We start from the raw sequence: 17783 nt of genomic DNA on the forward strand, positions 1-17783 counted from the left end.
TTTTACTAAACCTAATTTCTGGGGGAGAGGGGTGGTTGAATAATTTTAATTGAAACTGTATTGTGTTTATTTAAACATACTTTGCTCTTTCACGACATGTAAAATAAACCAATTTTGCATGCCAGAAAAGCACAAAGCATGTTTCAAGATTCACAATTTACAATCTGTGCACAATTATCTGAGTATGCCTAAGAAATACAGGGATGACATGGTAGCTTAGAAAGGTCAGTTATAACTGTGTTTTATTTGTTTTATGTCTTGTTACATCATATAAATTATATGAATTATCTTTTCAGGAATGCTGGTTTTAGAGTGGAACGGTTTCCAATTAACTGCAAAGACATATGAAGAAGTGCAAAGTATCATTAGCCAGTCAAGTGGGGAAGCAGAAATTTGTGTACGACTGTGAGTTTACACTTATACTCCTATTATCACTATACAATACATTGCAACTAGTTACATTAATTGACTGTTTAACCCTTTCCCACTGCAATCTTTTTCATTTTTTTACCACCTTCCAAAAGGAATAATGTTTTTATTTTTCCATTCACAGAGTTATATAAAGGCTTAATTTTTATGGGGCAAATTGCACTTCATAAAGGCACCACTTACTATTCCATGCAATGTACTGAGAAGCTGGAAACAAATTCAGAATGGGGTGGAATTAGAGAATTACTGCATTTGCACCACTTTCTTATGGGTTTTATTATTATGGTATTCAAGGTAAAGCCAAGTTGACATGTTAGGGGGCGTTCACACTTACGCCCCTGCGTCAGTCTGCCAGGTCTCTGTCCTATTCCCCAGAGAAACTGGCGCCGCCATTTTCCTGGTGAATAAGCTCCAGGGCCGGCGTCACATTACTATGACAGCCGGCCCTGCAATGCAATGCAATTGCAATGCATTAGCATTGTAATGCATTGCATTAGTGATCAGACCCCCTGGGGGTCAGGACCCCTAGGGGGTCTAATGAATGCCTATATATATATAATATATTTTTATTATATTTTTATAATTATATTCTATTAGTATATATATTAAAAAATGTAAAAAGTATTAAAAATTCAAATCACCCCTCTTTCCCTAGAACACATATAAAAGTAGTTAAATACCGTGAAACACATACATGTTAGGTATCCCTGTGTCCGCAATCGCCGTAGCGGGAAATAGAGTTTTGATTCTGATAAAAATTTGAATAAAAAGTGATCAAAGCAATAGCATTTCCCGAAAATGGTGGAACTAAAAAGTACACTCAGCCCCGCAAAAAAGACACCCTATTCTTCCCCGTACACTGACGTATAAAAAGTTACGGCTGTCAGAATATGGCGACTTTTAGAAAAAAAAATTTTTAACACAGTTTTGGATTTTTTTTTTAAGGGGTTAAAATTGTCATTTTGGCTGCACAGTGAACGCCGTAAAACCGAATCCCGTAAGAAAGTCGCAGAAATGCATTTTTTCTTCAAATCCACCCCATTCTCATTTTTTCCAGCTTCCCAGTACATTATACAGAATAATTAATGGTGGCATCATGAAGAAAAAATTGTCCTGTAAAGATTAAGACCTTATATGGCTCTGGGAGCGGAGAAATAAAAAAGTTATGGGGTTTAGAAGGAAGGGAGTCAAAAATGAAAAACGAAAATCAAAAAATGCCATCGGCGGGAAGGGGTTAAAACCAATTCACATTAATGAGTTTTAGAACTGACCGCTGGGAAGCCTTCCCCTATGCAGTTTCTCCGGGGAATAGGATGGAGACCCGGCAGGCAGACATGGGTGCAAGTGTGAATGCTGCCTTATCTGGGCTGTTATGATTACAAAATACCAACTATATTTTGTTTTTGTTATGTTTTAATATCTTAACATAAATGGAAAAGGCATGATCATAGTCTGACAACCATTTTAGATTTCCATATGCAGGACTGATTAAGGTGTTGTTTTTTTTTTTGTTTGCTTTTTTTTTTTTTTTTTTTTGTGGGACCAGATGTACTTTTTATTTATATCCTTTCAGAGAATGTCTCATGTTTTGATTGCTTTTATTCATTTTATTTCTACTGCATTCACTGTATATATATTTTGTTACTGTTTATTTAGCCCACTATGGGGCTTGAACCTTTAGATCACTTGTCCAATAGACTGCAATGCAACTATATTGCAGTCTATAGGCTAGGTCTATAGTCTATGCCTAGCTAGTGAGATCTGCCACAGGCAATCCTCGAAAGCTATATTCCTATGACAGGCCTTGCTAGCCTTAATACATCTCCTGGCTGCCATAGGAACATGATGGCTCCTGAGATCACACCATTAAGGAACCATTCTGTACCAGAATAGATAGGGGGGCTCTGGGGATGATCAAGAGGGCATAAACAAGTAATGCCTGTGATCAGAGTGAACTCAAATTATGAGAGTTATTGTAAGGTCTCCACTGTTCAAAACAGCAGAAACTCAGCAGCTATGGTAGTCACTCAGCTTTAGAGTGGCCACCATATTTAATGACCCAGTAGATGAAGGGAAGGGGTTAAAGAGCATGATGTGGTTTTTACTTTAAACAAATCTATTGATATTGATATACCTGATGCTATGACATGCACAGTGTCAGGCTGGCGTGCCTAAGACCTACCGGTGAAATTCATTCTGGGGCCCACTATACACCCAAGTGAAAGCATTACCTAGATGATTGGTCTTGATGATGGTGCAAACCCTTGGAATTCACTGGCCAGTTCAAATTTCAAAACAGATTTTCAAAAAATATTACAAAGATGGAGCTACAATCACATGAACGTGTGCAAAACAGCTATGAAAAATATACCCACAGTACCTTTTTCTTTGTGAAAAGCGCTGCAGGAAAAACCACAATGCATTGCTTCCATGTTGGGTCTTTGCCTTAAATAGCAAGTTAAATCTTTCAGATCTCATTGTTTGCCTCTTACCTTATTTTTTACTTTCCTCTCAGGGACATCAGTATGTTATCAAGTTCTGCAACTCCACAGAATTTAGAACTGCATGACCCAGGGAGGGCTGGTAAGTAAAAGGGATGAGAAAATGTTTTGCCTAGGATAATAAAGAAGTTGTTTAAAGGTCCATTTACACCTCCAGATGCAGGAATAGAATGAGTACCAATCGATGAGAAACATGTCGATCAACACCATTTGCACTGGGTTATTTCCACAGGTCAATGCAAAGTGAATTGGAGAGGAGCAGTCACTGCTTGATCGCTCTTCCCCATTTGGCTGCACCAATTATCATCACTACGTCCCTGTTTACAAAGGGCAATGTGCTGCCAGTATTCTGCATCTCTAAGGCTGGGTTTATACAGTGCCATTGTTGCTGAAGACCTGCATGCGGTTTTTAATTGCAGTAATGAGAAGTACATTTTATTATATATTGCACCTGTATATTAATGATCAGTATACCAGATGGTTTTAGCTTAAACCACAAACTTTTTAACCGCTTAAGTACACAGGGTAGGTTTGGGTGTTACTGCTTGGCAACTTTTTTCATATTGTTCATCTCCACTTTCCAGGGGTCACTGTATTCTGATGGATATAGCTTTTTTACTGTTTTGTTGACAGAACCATAATTGAAGGGTAACGTGTAGTTTCTATTGCGACCCATTTTTGATACGTATGTTTTTACGGCATTCACTGTATGGGATACATATCGATATTTTTGTATAGTGCATACTTGGAGATGCCAAACATGTTTGTTTACATAACTTTGGTCACATTATGTATTTTTTAAAATTGTAATATGGATTTTCAGCTTTGTGTTATTTATTTATTCTCTGCACTTTCTTTTAGACTTTTTTTTATTTATTTATTTTTTCGTGTCCCACAAGTGGACTGGAAACTGCAATCCCTTGATCCCCACCTCAATGTACTGCAATACTAATGTATGTCTATGTGTAATAGGGAAAGGCAACCAGGCCTCCTGGCTGCCATAGCAACCCTTTAGACCCCACTACTGTACATCATCACAGGAAATCCAAGGGGTGGAAGGGGTGATGTTTCCTCCTACCCACTCAGTTGCCATGATTGCTCTTTATCACACCATCTAAAGGGGTTAAGCCCCTAGCAGCTATTCCTGGGTGTCATTTGTGTCACCAAGGACATGCCACAAGCACAGCTCCTGTGCCTGCAACATAACAGTGCAGTACTATTACAGCGCTGAGCGTTAACTATAAACTCAGTGCAATGTAATAGCAGAGTGCAGAGCAGCAAGGGGTTAATTGTATTAATGAAAAGTATTAAACTGAAAACCTCTAGTGTACTGACTGTTATTATACAGGCAATATGCTTAGTAAAATGTGATACTTATTAATGAAATTAAAAATCATTCGCTGACATTAAATTAGATGTCTGTGAATGGCGGATATTCACATGACCAACAAAATATAAGCCTTGTCCTATTTTTGTCTATTTTCAAGGATCCCTCCATACACTCAAATGTATGAGGGATCCATGAAAATGCCTGTCTTTGGATGCAAGAAAGCTGTGAGAAATTGACATTTTTCATTCTGGTTTGCACCTCGATCATCTGACTGTAGCCTTAGAATGCTTGTTCCCAATAATTTCCCTTGTTATCTGCTTCATGTAATAGTACCTTAAAACTAGAAAAAAGTTTCCTCTTTTTCCGGGAACAAATATTCTTTTGTCCATGGGCTGTCTTGTCCATATTGCAGTTCAGCCCTATTCACTTGATATCTTTCACGACAATGAGCTACAATATTGAACATAGCCATGGATGAAAGTGAAAATGCAGCAGATCATTTTTCCAGCCTCATTCAATCTCTTTACTTTCATGTCTGTCAACTTCTTGATTGTTTGTTATGGCGTTCTGCCTCATTACAGTAGAGAAAACAAAGTCTCCTGGAGTGGATCCGAAACAGCTAGCAGCTGAGCTCCAGAAGGTTTCTCAGCAGCAGACACCTTCTGCTATCTCTTCAGCAGTGGAGAAAGGATCATATATTCATTCAGGAACAACATCTGCAGCCTCCAGTGCAGTACCCAGTCCTGGGCAACCTGGCTCCCCTTCTGTAAGCAAGAAAAGGCACAGCAGCAAGGTATGAGGAGGATGGCCGTTCTTACAAAATATAGGGTTAACATTGTAGTAATACGTTAAAGAAACATTTGTAGTACTATACAGTATGGCTGTTATAAAACTTTTTGTTTCATAGCAGTTCTGAAATAATATTAGATTAAATATTTTAATATTTTCTTTACTATGACCTACTATTAATATCTACCATAAAATAAAAACATAATTAAAAAGTTGTTTCCACCATATTTAGAAGTGGCAGGTGGATATAAATGTGATGCAAGGGTTAAATTGATTACATCTAGTTATATACCATGCCACAAGGAAATAAAAATCTAGAACAACTATTTTCCAGTTAGAAGCATATTTTCAAGGGCAGTTCGTAAAAAAAAAAAAAAAAATCCAAAACCTATGAATGCAGTTTATTTCCTGTGCATTATGCCTATAGCGATGCCAAGGATTGTACTGCTTGGTAATAAATATGAAAGTGTGCTGTACATACAATACTTCTCATGTTCGAGCAACGGTCTAAGAAGTCTAACATTGCATGTTACTGTGAGGATTTAATGAGTATCGATGTTACTGGGTCTGAAAAGAAATTCAGTGAGCCTCATTTACCCGGCTGTCCATTGCAATAAATCATAGCTCAGCTTTCATTTCTTTAAAGAAGTTGTCTGCAATTTTACAAAATTTGCATTCAATGTAGAGATTTTTAGAAATAGTATAAGATATTAAAAAAGAAAAAAAAACAAAAACATCTCCTTGTCCTCACTGGTTCTGCAGCAGTGATGTCCCTTACATCCATTAATGTGACAGCTATAGTAAATCATTTTCCTCAGCAGCGATGTATGAGGGAGAAAAAATGATAATAATAAAACATAATCTTTAATGGGTATCGATAAAATGAAAAACAGACTATTAAAAGCCAGCATTAATCTCACAATGTCCCAAAATACAGGGAATGCCTGCCTAGAAATGATAGTAGAGGGACAGAGCTGCTGTCTTTGCTGCTTTCTTAAAGAAGACCTTTCATGGTCCGGGGCACAGGCAGTTCTATATACTGCTGGAAAGCCGAGAGTGCGCTGAATTCAGCGCACTGTCGGCTTTCCCGATCTGTGCCCGGTTAAAGAGTTTTTGGTCCCGGTACTGTAGCTCTTTACAGTCAGAAGGGCATTCCTGTCTGTCAGGACCGTCCTTCTGTACAAGCAGTGCCAATAGTGCTGTGCTCTGAGACCGCGGAGGAACGCCCCTCCCCTCCTGATAATACTCATCTATGGACGAGCACTGTGAGCAGAGGGAGGGGGCGTTCCTCTGCCGCTCACACTGTACAGCGCGATGACTGACTGACAGGAACGCCCTTCTGACTGTAAAGAGCTACGGATCCCGGGACCAAAAGCTCTTTACCCGGGGCACAGATCGGGAAAGCCGACAGTGCGCTGAAATCAGCGCACTCTCAGCTTTCCAGCAGTATATAGAACTGCCTGTGCCCAAAGTCATGAAAGGTCCTCTTTAAGTATACTAGTCCAAGTCAGATCCACAAGGAAGGAACAAATCCCAAGACTACTGAGCTAGTGCCATGGGAGGGGATCAAACCTCAGACCCACTACAAGGAGAACACTGCCAACAGTACTAAACCCCACAACTAATGGGTCTCCTTATCTGAGGGTATAGTACTGTTGGCAGAGTTCTCCCTGTTGTGGGTCTGAGGTTAGATTCCCTGGCATAGCACTAGGCCAGTAGTCTTGGGATTTGTTCTTTCTTTGTGGATCTGACTCAGACAGGTATAATTTTGAAAGCAGCAAATATAGCAGCTCTGTCCCTCTAATATCATTGAATATATCAATATCAATTAGATTCAATGCTATTCAATATCAGGCAGGCATCCCCTCTATTTTGGTACATTGGGAAGAAATTAAATTAATGCTGATTTAAGTGAGATTTAATAGTTTGTTCTTTTTATTTTATCGATATCCAATGAAGGTTAAGTTTTATTATTATTATTATTATTATTATTATTATTATTATTATTACTATTTTTTTCTTCCTCATACTTCAGTGAATTTTGTTACAATATTGGGTAAAAAATCTATCAATTCATAATCAATCACAGTGAAATGGTTCTTAGCAGTGATGGTTGCATGTATGGCATGTGACTGCTGAGGCCAGTGTTTGGCTGCAGCTGTCCTATGAATCATGTACAAGGCATCATTAAACCAAGTCCCCACACTGATCATGGCACTGCTGCTGTACAGAGTCATCTGCTTCTGGTTCTGTACACTGTACAGTAATGGACCTGGAAAAAGATCATATATCAGGTCAGATATTAATGCCCTATTTTAATGGTAAACCATCACAAACATCCCAGAAGACCCTTGTAACGGCTACAGAAAATGTGTTATTTGCATTTGTAGTGCTCTTTCTTTATAACCCCCAAAAATGTAAATGGTTTCTTCTGCAGTCCACTGAAGTTGTGAAGGTGTCATCTCATCCAATTACTGGTGAAATTCAGGTACTTAAACAGCATGTATGGTGTTTAATAGTGTGTGTGTGTGTGTGTGTGTGTGTGTGTGTGTGTGTGTGTGTGTGTGTGTGTGTGTGTAGAAATAATTTGTAAGAAGATGATTCTGTAGATAGATGACTATTTAAAAGGAACCTAAACTTAAATGTTGGGTTTTTTTTTTTAATTTCAGAATTCAATAGTGCAGTTGATAAACGTAAATGTTGCACTATACTTTATTATGGAAAACTTTTTATTCTCCTGTTATATCCCTCACCTTCTTCTGCAATATATTAAGGCCACAGGCAAAGAATGCAATGTTATATGACAATCACTATACATATAGTATCAGTGGCGTAACTAGGAATGGCCGGACCCTGTGGCGAACTTTTGACATGCCCCCCCCGACACCAATGCCGAAGACCTTGACCGACCCCCTCCTACGCATTCCTGTGCGCTCTATTATGCCCCATAGTGGCCCCTGCACACAGTATTATACTCCATAGTGGCCCCTCCACACAGTATTATGTCCCTTAGTGGCCTCTGCACACAGTATTATCCCCCATAGTGGCCCCTCCACACAGTATTATTCCCCATAGTGGCTCCTCCACACAGTATTATTCCCCATAGTGACCCCTGCACACAGTATTATCCCCCATAGTGGCCCCTGCACACAGTATTATCCCCCATAGTGGCCCCTGCACACATTATTATCCCCCATAGTGGCCCCTACACACAGTATTATCCCCCATAGTGGCCCCTCCACACAGTATTATCCCCCATAGTGGCCCCTGCACACAGTATTGTAGCCCATAGTAGCCCCTGCAAACAGTATTATCCCCCATAGTGGCCCCTCCACACAGTATTATCCCCCATAGTGGCCCCTGCACACAGTATTGTAGCCCATAGTAGCCCCTGCAAACAGTATTATCCCCCATAGTGGCCCCTCCACACAGTATTATCCCCCATAGTGGCTCCTGCACACAGTATTATGTCCCACTGTGGACACCCATAAACAATTATTATACTCTGGGGTCTTTTCAGACCCCAGAGTATAATAATCGGAGACCCAGGGGGGGGGGAAACATAAAAAAACCCTCTGTTACTCACCTATCTCCAGGCTCCTACGCTGTCGGCCTCCGAAGTAGTCCATCTTCAATGACGTCAGATGTCACATGACCCGGGATGTAGGCCGGGGTCATGAGACGTCAGACGACTAGGCCGAAGCCTGCCCGGATCGTGGAGAGGTAAGTAACAGTGTTTTTTATGTTTCTTACTTCTCCCGGACCTCCGATCATTATACTCGGGGGTCCAAAAAGACCCCCGAGTATAATGATAGCTGCAGTAGCGGCTTTCACCGGGCCCCTAATGTCCCGGGCCCTGTGGCAGCTGCCTCTGCTGCTACTGAGGTAGTTATGCCACTGTATAGTATGATTTACACAGCAAAGCAACAACTGATCCATATCAGATCTCCACTCTTGCTTGTTGTGATTTGAGTGTCTTGTTTTGTCATGTAAAAAGTTGTTTGCTATTTGTAATGAATTTGCATTTAAGCATATAGGCTTTCTCTTCTATATTTTGTAGCTTCAAGTTAATTATGATAAACATCTTGGTAATCTCATAATCCACATACTGCAAGCAAGGAATCTTGTTCCTAGAGATAACAATGGTTATTCCGATCCTTTTGTTAAAGTATATCTTCTCCCAGGAAGAGGGTAAGTTCAATGCAACTTTTAGTTCTGTAACATAAACCTTTTATAGACATGCTTTACAATATGTTCATCTGTCATCTTTTTAAAGTGAGATTTCATGAATTATATCAGTGGTTCTCAACCTTACTAATGTCACAACCCTTTAATACAGTTCCTCATGTTGCAGTGACCCCCAAACATAAAATTATATTTGTTGCTATTTTGTTCCTCCATTATAAGTAATAGCCCCCTTATATAAGTCTCCTCCTTATAACAGCCCCATATATATAATTGTTTCCTCTTATAATAACCTACTTAAATTTCATAGCGCCCTTAAATATAATAATAGTGCTCCTTATCTATAATAGTTTTTCCATTATAAATACTAGCCCCCTTCTTTTTAATAGTTCCTCCAGTATAAATACAGTAGTAGCCCCCCTATAAATAATAGTTTGCCCCATTAGCAAGTGATCCCTTTCCTTTACCAGAAAACAATAAATCTTGTACTCACCTTACTGCGCTCCCACGATGAGCAGAGGACCCAGAGATTCTTCCTGTAGCAGTGCCACATGTGGTGCGATGCAGTGACATCATCATGTCACCAACGCTGCGATGTGCAGTGCGCTACCAGCTGTCTTCTATGAAAGAGCAGGGACCTTTCATCTCCCTTTTCTGTCATAGAATTAAACAGTATCAGTGTGCACAGCACAGTACGCCGATACAGTTGTAGAGCTCCCTGGATTCAAGCCATCATCCTGATGTTATGGATCCCGGGGGCCCCTTTGGTGATGGGGTCCCTGGGCAATTGCCCAGTTTGCTCCCCCCTTAACGCTAGCTCTGGTAGGCGAACCCACCTGGAGACAGATAAAGGAGAGGTATCTCGGTTCCTAAGACCATCAGAAATATGTGTTTTCCGATAGTCTCTCAGGCGACTCCTGTGAAAGGGTCCTTCGACCATCAGGTTGAGAACCCCTGCATTATACGGTATCAAGGAACAAGCAGTAATATTCTGTTTAAATGCAACAGAGTTCCCGCATGTGCTGCTGTTCCCAAAAGTGACATGAAACTGTAATGGAAAATATACAATGCTTAGTATTGATACATTAATACTTGCTGCATACTTATAGCTATGCTTGCACACTTTACAGCCAACATTTAAAATCTTAATATCTAAATTACAATATTCTAGTTTTTGCTATTGGTTTATTGTATATTGTAATTTTATTGTTGGCTTATCCAATCACTATACAGTTAATAAAAAATGTCTTGTGACAAACTCAATATTTCCAGAGCATACTGAAATCACATATGAATGTGATTGAAGTCTTCATATATCACATGCTTATAACACAACAAAACATATAAAGTTCCAATGGGAGATACATGTATTATAATGTAAGGTTTGGCTTTTAGAGATGAGCGAGTACTATTTGAAACGGCCTTTTCGAATAGCACACACCCATAGGAATGAATGGAAGCAGCCGGCATGCAGACTTTGCCGGCGGCCGGCCACTTAACCCTTTACGTGCCGTCTGTGTCCATTCATTGATATGGGTGCGTGCTATTCGAAACGTGAATTTCGAATAGTACTCGCTCATCTCTATGAATGGATTTCTGTGTCCCTTTTAAAGATTGCTCTCCCTTTATGTGGTAAAGCCCCAGGAGTCCAGTTGTATATGCATTTTTTGTTAAATACCTTTATAAGCATTGTTTACACCTGGTTAAGCCATTAAAGATCTATTCAGTAGATAGAGCAAACTTACTAAAACATTTAAAGAGAGCCTAGTTCCTCTGACGCCCAAGAGAGCTTAAGAGCCCCTTCACACGGCGTAAGTGCTCGGCTCATTCCCAGCCATACACGCGAGCGCTTCTAAACACTTCCCATTCACTTCAATGGGAGCGCGCATAAAGCCGGCTTTACGAGCGCTCCCATTGAAGTAAATGGGAAGTGTTTAGAAGCGCTCACGTGTACGGCTCGGAATGAGCTGAGCACTTACGCCGTGTGAAGGGGCCCTAAATATGTTCTATGGACTGTCAAAAAATAAAGCTAGAATATATCAGTGAGATGCCAAGCAGCCATGTGCTTTTAACAGCTATGTTCCTATGAACTGTGGGGGATGTCAGAGCCTAGACCACCAGTTACAGTATTGTATTATGTAGCATATAATAAGTTTCAAGAATCTAAAGATATATACTTTACATGCATTATTCAAACAACAAAATAAGCGTATTGGTATTCTGTGAATCAACATGTTTGTTATATTTTATCTTTGTCTCTGTTCCTCAGTATATATCTAGATATGTCCATGTTATACCCCTAAGGAATATGCTGCCGACCTGTACCAGGAATGAAAGAATGATGTTGTTTACCTATATATGTGTGTTATGTCTTTCACTTGTATATTCTGTTTTTATCTTTGCTTGCTTCCTATGCTTTCTCATCTTTGTGTAAATTCCCTTTACTGGGTCCTTACAGCCAAGTAATGGTTGTCCAGAATGCAAGGTAGAGTTTGACTTGACTTTTTATTAAGAATGGATTAATATTACTTTGCATGAAAAAGCAAATACAAACCAGCATTGCTTGGCGGATTTTACAAAATGTATTACAAATCAATATTTGTAGACATTTTGGAATTAAAGGGGTTCTCCAGTTTTCAGCATTTTATTACACTGATAGGAATATGTTTTATCATTAGTTTACATAAAAACTTTACTGTGGTCTGTTTCACAGTAAGTAGCAGGTAGGATGTGATATGCATTACCTACCCCATGAGATGCTGCGCCATGAGTTTATTCTATAACATACAAGATGTACACCTACAGTTTCATAATAAAGACATGCAGTAAATATCCATAAGTATGGCCTTTGGCCTACTAACTAAAACTGGCTCTCACTTGCATGAAATTCTTGAAACACAAGAGTGAAGGTGCAAAATGATACTGTCCATGCTCAATATGCTTTTGAAGCATTCACGAGTCTGCTGCACTATCTGTCTGAACTATAGAGTACTGGGAATGCCTGAAGATACAGAACATGGCCACTCTACTGGCTTAATGCATTTCAGTGAAACTGAGTTAAAGCATAATAAATACATCTTTGGAATCTGTGTCTCTTCAGCTATCCAAGTATAGTAGTCCAGGAAATACACTGTGACTAAAATATATGGCACCATACACTGGTGACTGCTATTAGCTGATCAGTGTGGATACCAAGTATTGAATCTGATCATGATGACAAATTTTCGATAAGTCATCTCTGTGGCCCATGGAACAAAATTTTTACTTTTTGTCCAAGACTGGTCAATGGCCATTTGTATTTCTAAAACATTGTCTAAATAACTTTCTTTTCTACAATTCTCCAGAATTAGATCATATTGTAATATACAGCATTTGTTATTTACAGTTCCTATGAGACATGTACTGTAGCAGCTGGATCATATCACATGCATGTTAAGCTCACTTATTGACAGTAAACAAAATGTATCTAATTTTAGCAATACAGTATTTTTATAAAATATGTATAGCAAATTATTTTTCATAAACGAGAACCCCTTTAAGTTACAGTAAATGCATGGTGGTTTTAAAAATAGAATGGTTTCCACAATTATCTACCTATAGAGGAAAATATTCACCCCTCTTCTATTTATATTTACCCCTAGTTTTATTAAAATTGGTTTCACACAGAGAATATTGCTTTTTTATTTAAAAGCTAAACCCAAATTTTCAAAAAAAAAAGTTTGATTTTCTAGAAGTATTTGTGAAATTAGAGGGGTTGTCCATGAATTTCTGGACTCAGGTGCTCTGGTGTCTGCTACTACTGTCCAGACCAGAGCATAATGTGCCTTTAACAGAGGAAGTCCTGCGCCACATGTGACCGCTGAGGCCAATCAGTGACCTCAGTAGTCACAGGAAAGGAAGCAGTGATGTATGTGAGTTATGTCACCAATGCCTTTCCTTTGGCTGCTGAGGCTGGCGCTGATTGACCTCAGTGGTCACATGTGGCACATGACTTCTACCAGCAAAGACATGGTGAACGCTGGACTGGACAACATTGGTGGCAGACACCAGAGCCAGGTATGATTTTTTTTTTTTTTTTTTTTTTTTTAAGGTTTCACCTTCCCTGGCCTCCTCCTTGAGTCTTGAAATCCCTTTACATTAAATCCTGTGCTGAAATCCATTTGTTATCCCTTCTTTATTTTTTAGAGATACACAGTCAGGACTGTTGTATTAATATTCAACTGCAGCTGCTGCCAAATGTTTTTAACTGATATCTGGTGTGTCTGAAAATAATACAGATGTAACAATAATCTTGGTGTAATATGAAGCTAAAATGTCATATGAAACCAAAACATTGTTCTCTGCGACTCAGTTTCCCTGCATTATAGGAACCCATACCCCTCTCCCATAGTCCAGGAGAGAAACAAGGCAAAGAGTACAGGAAGGACAGATAGTGAATTTTAGCGCAGTATTTAATAGAAAGAAGGTAAAATCCTTTATTAATGTATATTACAGTATTTAATAATGCCATAAACGCTGCTAGAAAATCAAAAGTTGAAGGTTTTGGTACTCTTTAATAAAGGATGCATAGTTCCCTGACTTGCTTTAGATAAGAGTCATCATTTAAATTGCGATGCTTCACTTCTGTTTGAAACATTTGCACCAATTTCTTGTAGTGAAAATTACATGATTACAAATGAATTCTATATGATTCAGTGCCATCTGACTCACACTATGGCTGCCTTACTATATAACTAGAAAAATATCTGTGTGTATTCAAATGGAAGGGGTTGTGTTATGGTCATGCCAGTTACTGCAGCTCAACTCGCAAGTGAATAGGAGCCAGCCACAGTAACTAGCCACAACTACTACACAGTGACAGAAGCAGATGGCTCCATTGTGTGGTTCTAGAGCTGGCGGCTGCTAATATCAGCTGGGATAAGTGGGGGTTTTAATCCCCACCAATATGATATTGATGATGAATCCTATAACTTCTTCTGCATATAGCATATAATGTAGGCTTGTATTTTAATTGTTTGATAACCTTATAATATAAATGTACACCATATATAGTAGTAAATTATACCCATCAAAGTATAATCTTCGTTAGTTGCAGTCAGTCCACTTTCCATTTCTAGCCATGTTTAAGCTATTTTATGTTCACCCGCCTGAGACATGTCTACCTCATCCCATTGCTGCTACCAACTGTCTTGTTTTATGATAACTGTCCCATGCTGTCTTTATAGCATTTATCCTTTATCTCTACACTGTATGTTTTCTGCATCTCCTTGGCCTATTTCTATTTTTTCTCATATGTGATTTTAAACATGTACATTATTTAATTCTCTTGCCATTCAGATCTTTCAAACTACATTGCCAAGACTTGAGCATAATAGGGGCCAACCGTCCAATCTCATGCTTCTAATCTTGGAGATTATGAATATGAATGGGTTTTAAAGCTGACCGCCAGCAAGGCGTCCCCTGTCCGGTTTCCTTAGGGTTTAGGACAGAAACCCCGGGGCGGACGGTGGCAGTAGTGTGAACGCCTGCTTAGCTGATATAATTTTTGCTCTTCTGAATTATTTGTTTGTGCTTAAAGGGAGTCTCCTACCACTAAATCAGCTTTTAAAGCACTGGTGTTCTGCTGTAGGTTGGCTAGTAATATAGTGAACGTATTTTTCTTGTGTCAAAGTTCAATCTTGCTGCTGGGAAATTCAACTATTATCTGATATGCAAATAAGCTGTTTGGTGCACATCTGCTGAAGCACCCATTTTCTTTTGTAAGCATCACCCGATACTGCCCCTAAAACTAAAAGCCTGACTTGTCCCATAGACAACCACAAAAGATGGAACTCCAGCAGATGTGCACCAAACAACTACTTTGCATATTGAATAAATTAGAATTCATCAGCATCAAGATTGTCCTTTGACATACAAATAGTATGCTTACATGCCACTCACTTGCCCTACAACAGGTATAAAGTGTTTGCAAATCAGTGGCCTTTAACATGCCCGTAGTTGCTATAGTAACCCAGCATCACATTGTGGAGTGCAGATGGTTGAGAGGAGGTGCTCACTCTTTTTGTCAAAGACCTTTATTAATGTAGTTGCTGTTGACAACAGCATTTAAGGTGTTAAACAGTGAAATGTTTGTGATCACTATGGTGCCTGTGTGAACACTATTGTGCTTTAACCAAAGTACATAGTGGCAATGCTGTGGTTCACCAAGGGTTTAACAGTTCTCTCCAGAAGAAAAATTATGTTTTTGAACACAGTATGAATAGGTATTTTTGTAAAATTATAAAAGTCAAAGAAAAAAAACTCCACAATGCAGATCAAGTTTATGCCTGTCACAATGCTTCCTCACATGTGAATGCATTTCAAAAGTTTGTAAGTTAAACTACTGCCATGTTACTATTTTTTGCAATAGTGCCGAATACAAGCGAAGAACAAAATATGTGCAAAAGAGCTTAAACCCAGAATGGAATCAGACAGTGATTTACAAGAGCATCTCCATGGAACAGGTTTGTGGAACATATATATTTGTAATTGGATAATATAGTCAAAAAATGTAGGGATACAGAACCAGATCTGTGTTGCTTTCTTTGAATGTTTAAACATGACACTGTAACTTGAAGTTTTTTGGGAGTGATGAATTGAAAACTCACAAAGGTAAAATAAAGAAGAAACACCCCCCCCCCACACACACACACACACACACCCTCTCAGTCCTTGGTTAGAGTGGCACATCCCTTTTCCTTCTAGCTAACGGACAACTTGGGTTGGTAGTGTAAAAACTCAGGTGACCACTGCAACAAATCATTGTGGCTCAGTGGTCACGTGTTGGGTACCAGAGACTACTGAGGCCAGTGATTGGCTGCAGTGACCGCCTGAGCTTCTCCATTTCCAACTCAAGTTATCCATCAGCTGATGGGGAAAGGGGATGTGCCACCCGAATCAAGGACTGGGAGTAGGAGAGTATAATTTATTTTTTATTTTATCTTACCACAGCCCCTCTCCCCCAATGAGTCCTTCATTTATCTGCAAAAAAAACCCCTTTTATGCTGAGTTTACACATTGTGGAGAGTAGCCTCAGCAGTAGCAGCAGTGGACAGACACAAAAATTGGGTGATAGCGGGTTTTACCCTGTACGTTTATTTTGAAAAACGGCAGAAAATAATCAGGCTTCAACTTCAAGCAAAAAAAGTAACACAAACAACTGCTCGCCTGAGCGATTAACTAAACAAAAGTACACTAGCTATACGTGTGGCTTGCTCCAGCCACACGGGAAAACAAAAAAGCAGAAGCTGTGATGCACACTGGTCTCTCACCAGATACCGGGTAGTACAGACAGGACCTGGCTCCTCCACTCTCCCAAGGAACTGCCCAGGACTGAGGTCTTGTCGGGCTTTATCAGCCTGTAATGAGCCCCAGCTCCCATTTGTGCTTGAAAGTTGCTTCCTGCTGTAGGACAAGAAGTGGTTAAGCTCACAGGTTAGGTTTTTTTTTGCTACAGCCCTGTAGTGACCTGACTCACCACACATACGTGAGGAATCTGAGGGAGATATAGCTTCCTTCTAGGACTTTACCTGTCATTTTCTCACAACATGCAGCAGTATCTTGAGCCAAATCCAAGAGTGGGTTCAGCATGTGCCGTTTTAATGAACCACACTAATAACATAGTAATAGGAGTCTATATGATCGTATAATTTTAGTTTATTAGACCCCTGGTTGGAACCAGTTTAGGGTGTAAAAAAAAATAAAAAATCTGACAGATTCCCTTTAATTAAAACAAAAAATTTGAAGGCGAGTACTTCCTAATATTGTGAATTTACTGAACATTGTGTATTGCTTGATCCCTCTCAGACAGTTAATAGCCCTAGTAAGTATCATGTGGTGTAAAGTCCACTTCTTTCTAAGAATGAAGAGTCACTGACTGCATAAAGACCATTGTCATAGTATGATGGCTGCTGTCTTTTAGCTTTTCTGATACACACTCTGAACGGAAGTTTAATTTATTGCAACTCCTATTGTAACTCCTGTAGAATATCATACTAATGTTCTTATGTTAATAGAGACATGTTTTCTTCAAATTTCCTCCTAATGGTGAAAAACAAAGTATACACTCTTTGTATTCTATTGTTTTATGTATAGAGTGCTGTTTGAGAGGCCATTGTTGCTGTAGATCAGTCTTGAAAGGGGTAATAAGGCCATTTCCAAACAATTTTGATGTCCATCATGATACAGTGAGAAAGATTATTCACAAATGAAAAACATTCACAATTCACACTGCCGAGACATCTCAGCAAATTTACCCTAAGCTCAGACTCCAATGTTACATCTAAGGGTAGATTGATACAACAGCGAATATTAGCCATGTGACATCCATTTTTTTAATGTATGGAGCCACTGCTGTAGTTATTTAACAATAAATTTGTAATGAATACAATATGAAAGGAATCCGCCCATCAAGATCAATTTTTTTTATATGTGCAGCCCATTTGCCTGGCCAATTTTGAGTATGTAACAAATATAATTCACTATTTTGAGAAACTGATTTAACATAAAAG

At 39.2% G+C, this 17783-nt stretch overlaps 1 protein-coding gene across 1 annotated transcript in view; it reads left to right on the forward strand.

Moving 5' to 3' along the window:
• PCLO (piccolo presynaptic cytomatrix protein) overlaps positions 1 to 17783 on the forward strand; it is a 305609-nt gene that overhangs the window by 257313 nt on the left and 30513 nt on the right. Inside the window, exons 12-18 of the mRNA XM_075274050.1 lie at positions 297 to 405; positions 2945 to 3012; positions 4842 to 5053; positions 7487 to 7537; positions 9110 to 9240; positions 11693 to 11719; positions 15644 to 15737. Of these exons, the coding sequence (XP_075130151.1) occupies positions 297 to 405; positions 2945 to 3012; positions 4842 to 5053; positions 7487 to 7537; positions 9110 to 9240; positions 11693 to 11719; positions 15644 to 15737 (692 nt within the window). The remainder of the gene's footprint in view (positions 1 to 296; positions 406 to 2944; positions 3013 to 4841; positions 5054 to 7486; positions 7538 to 9109; positions 9241 to 11692; positions 11720 to 15643; positions 15738 to 17783) is intronic.

The sequence above is a fragment of the Leptodactylus fuscus genome, chromosome 5, assembly GCF_031893055.1.
Source record: "Leptodactylus fuscus isolate aLepFus1 chromosome 5, aLepFus1.hap2, whole genome shotgun sequence".
NCBI lineage: Eukaryota > Metazoa > Chordata > Amphibia > Anura > Leptodactylidae > Leptodactylus > Leptodactylus fuscus.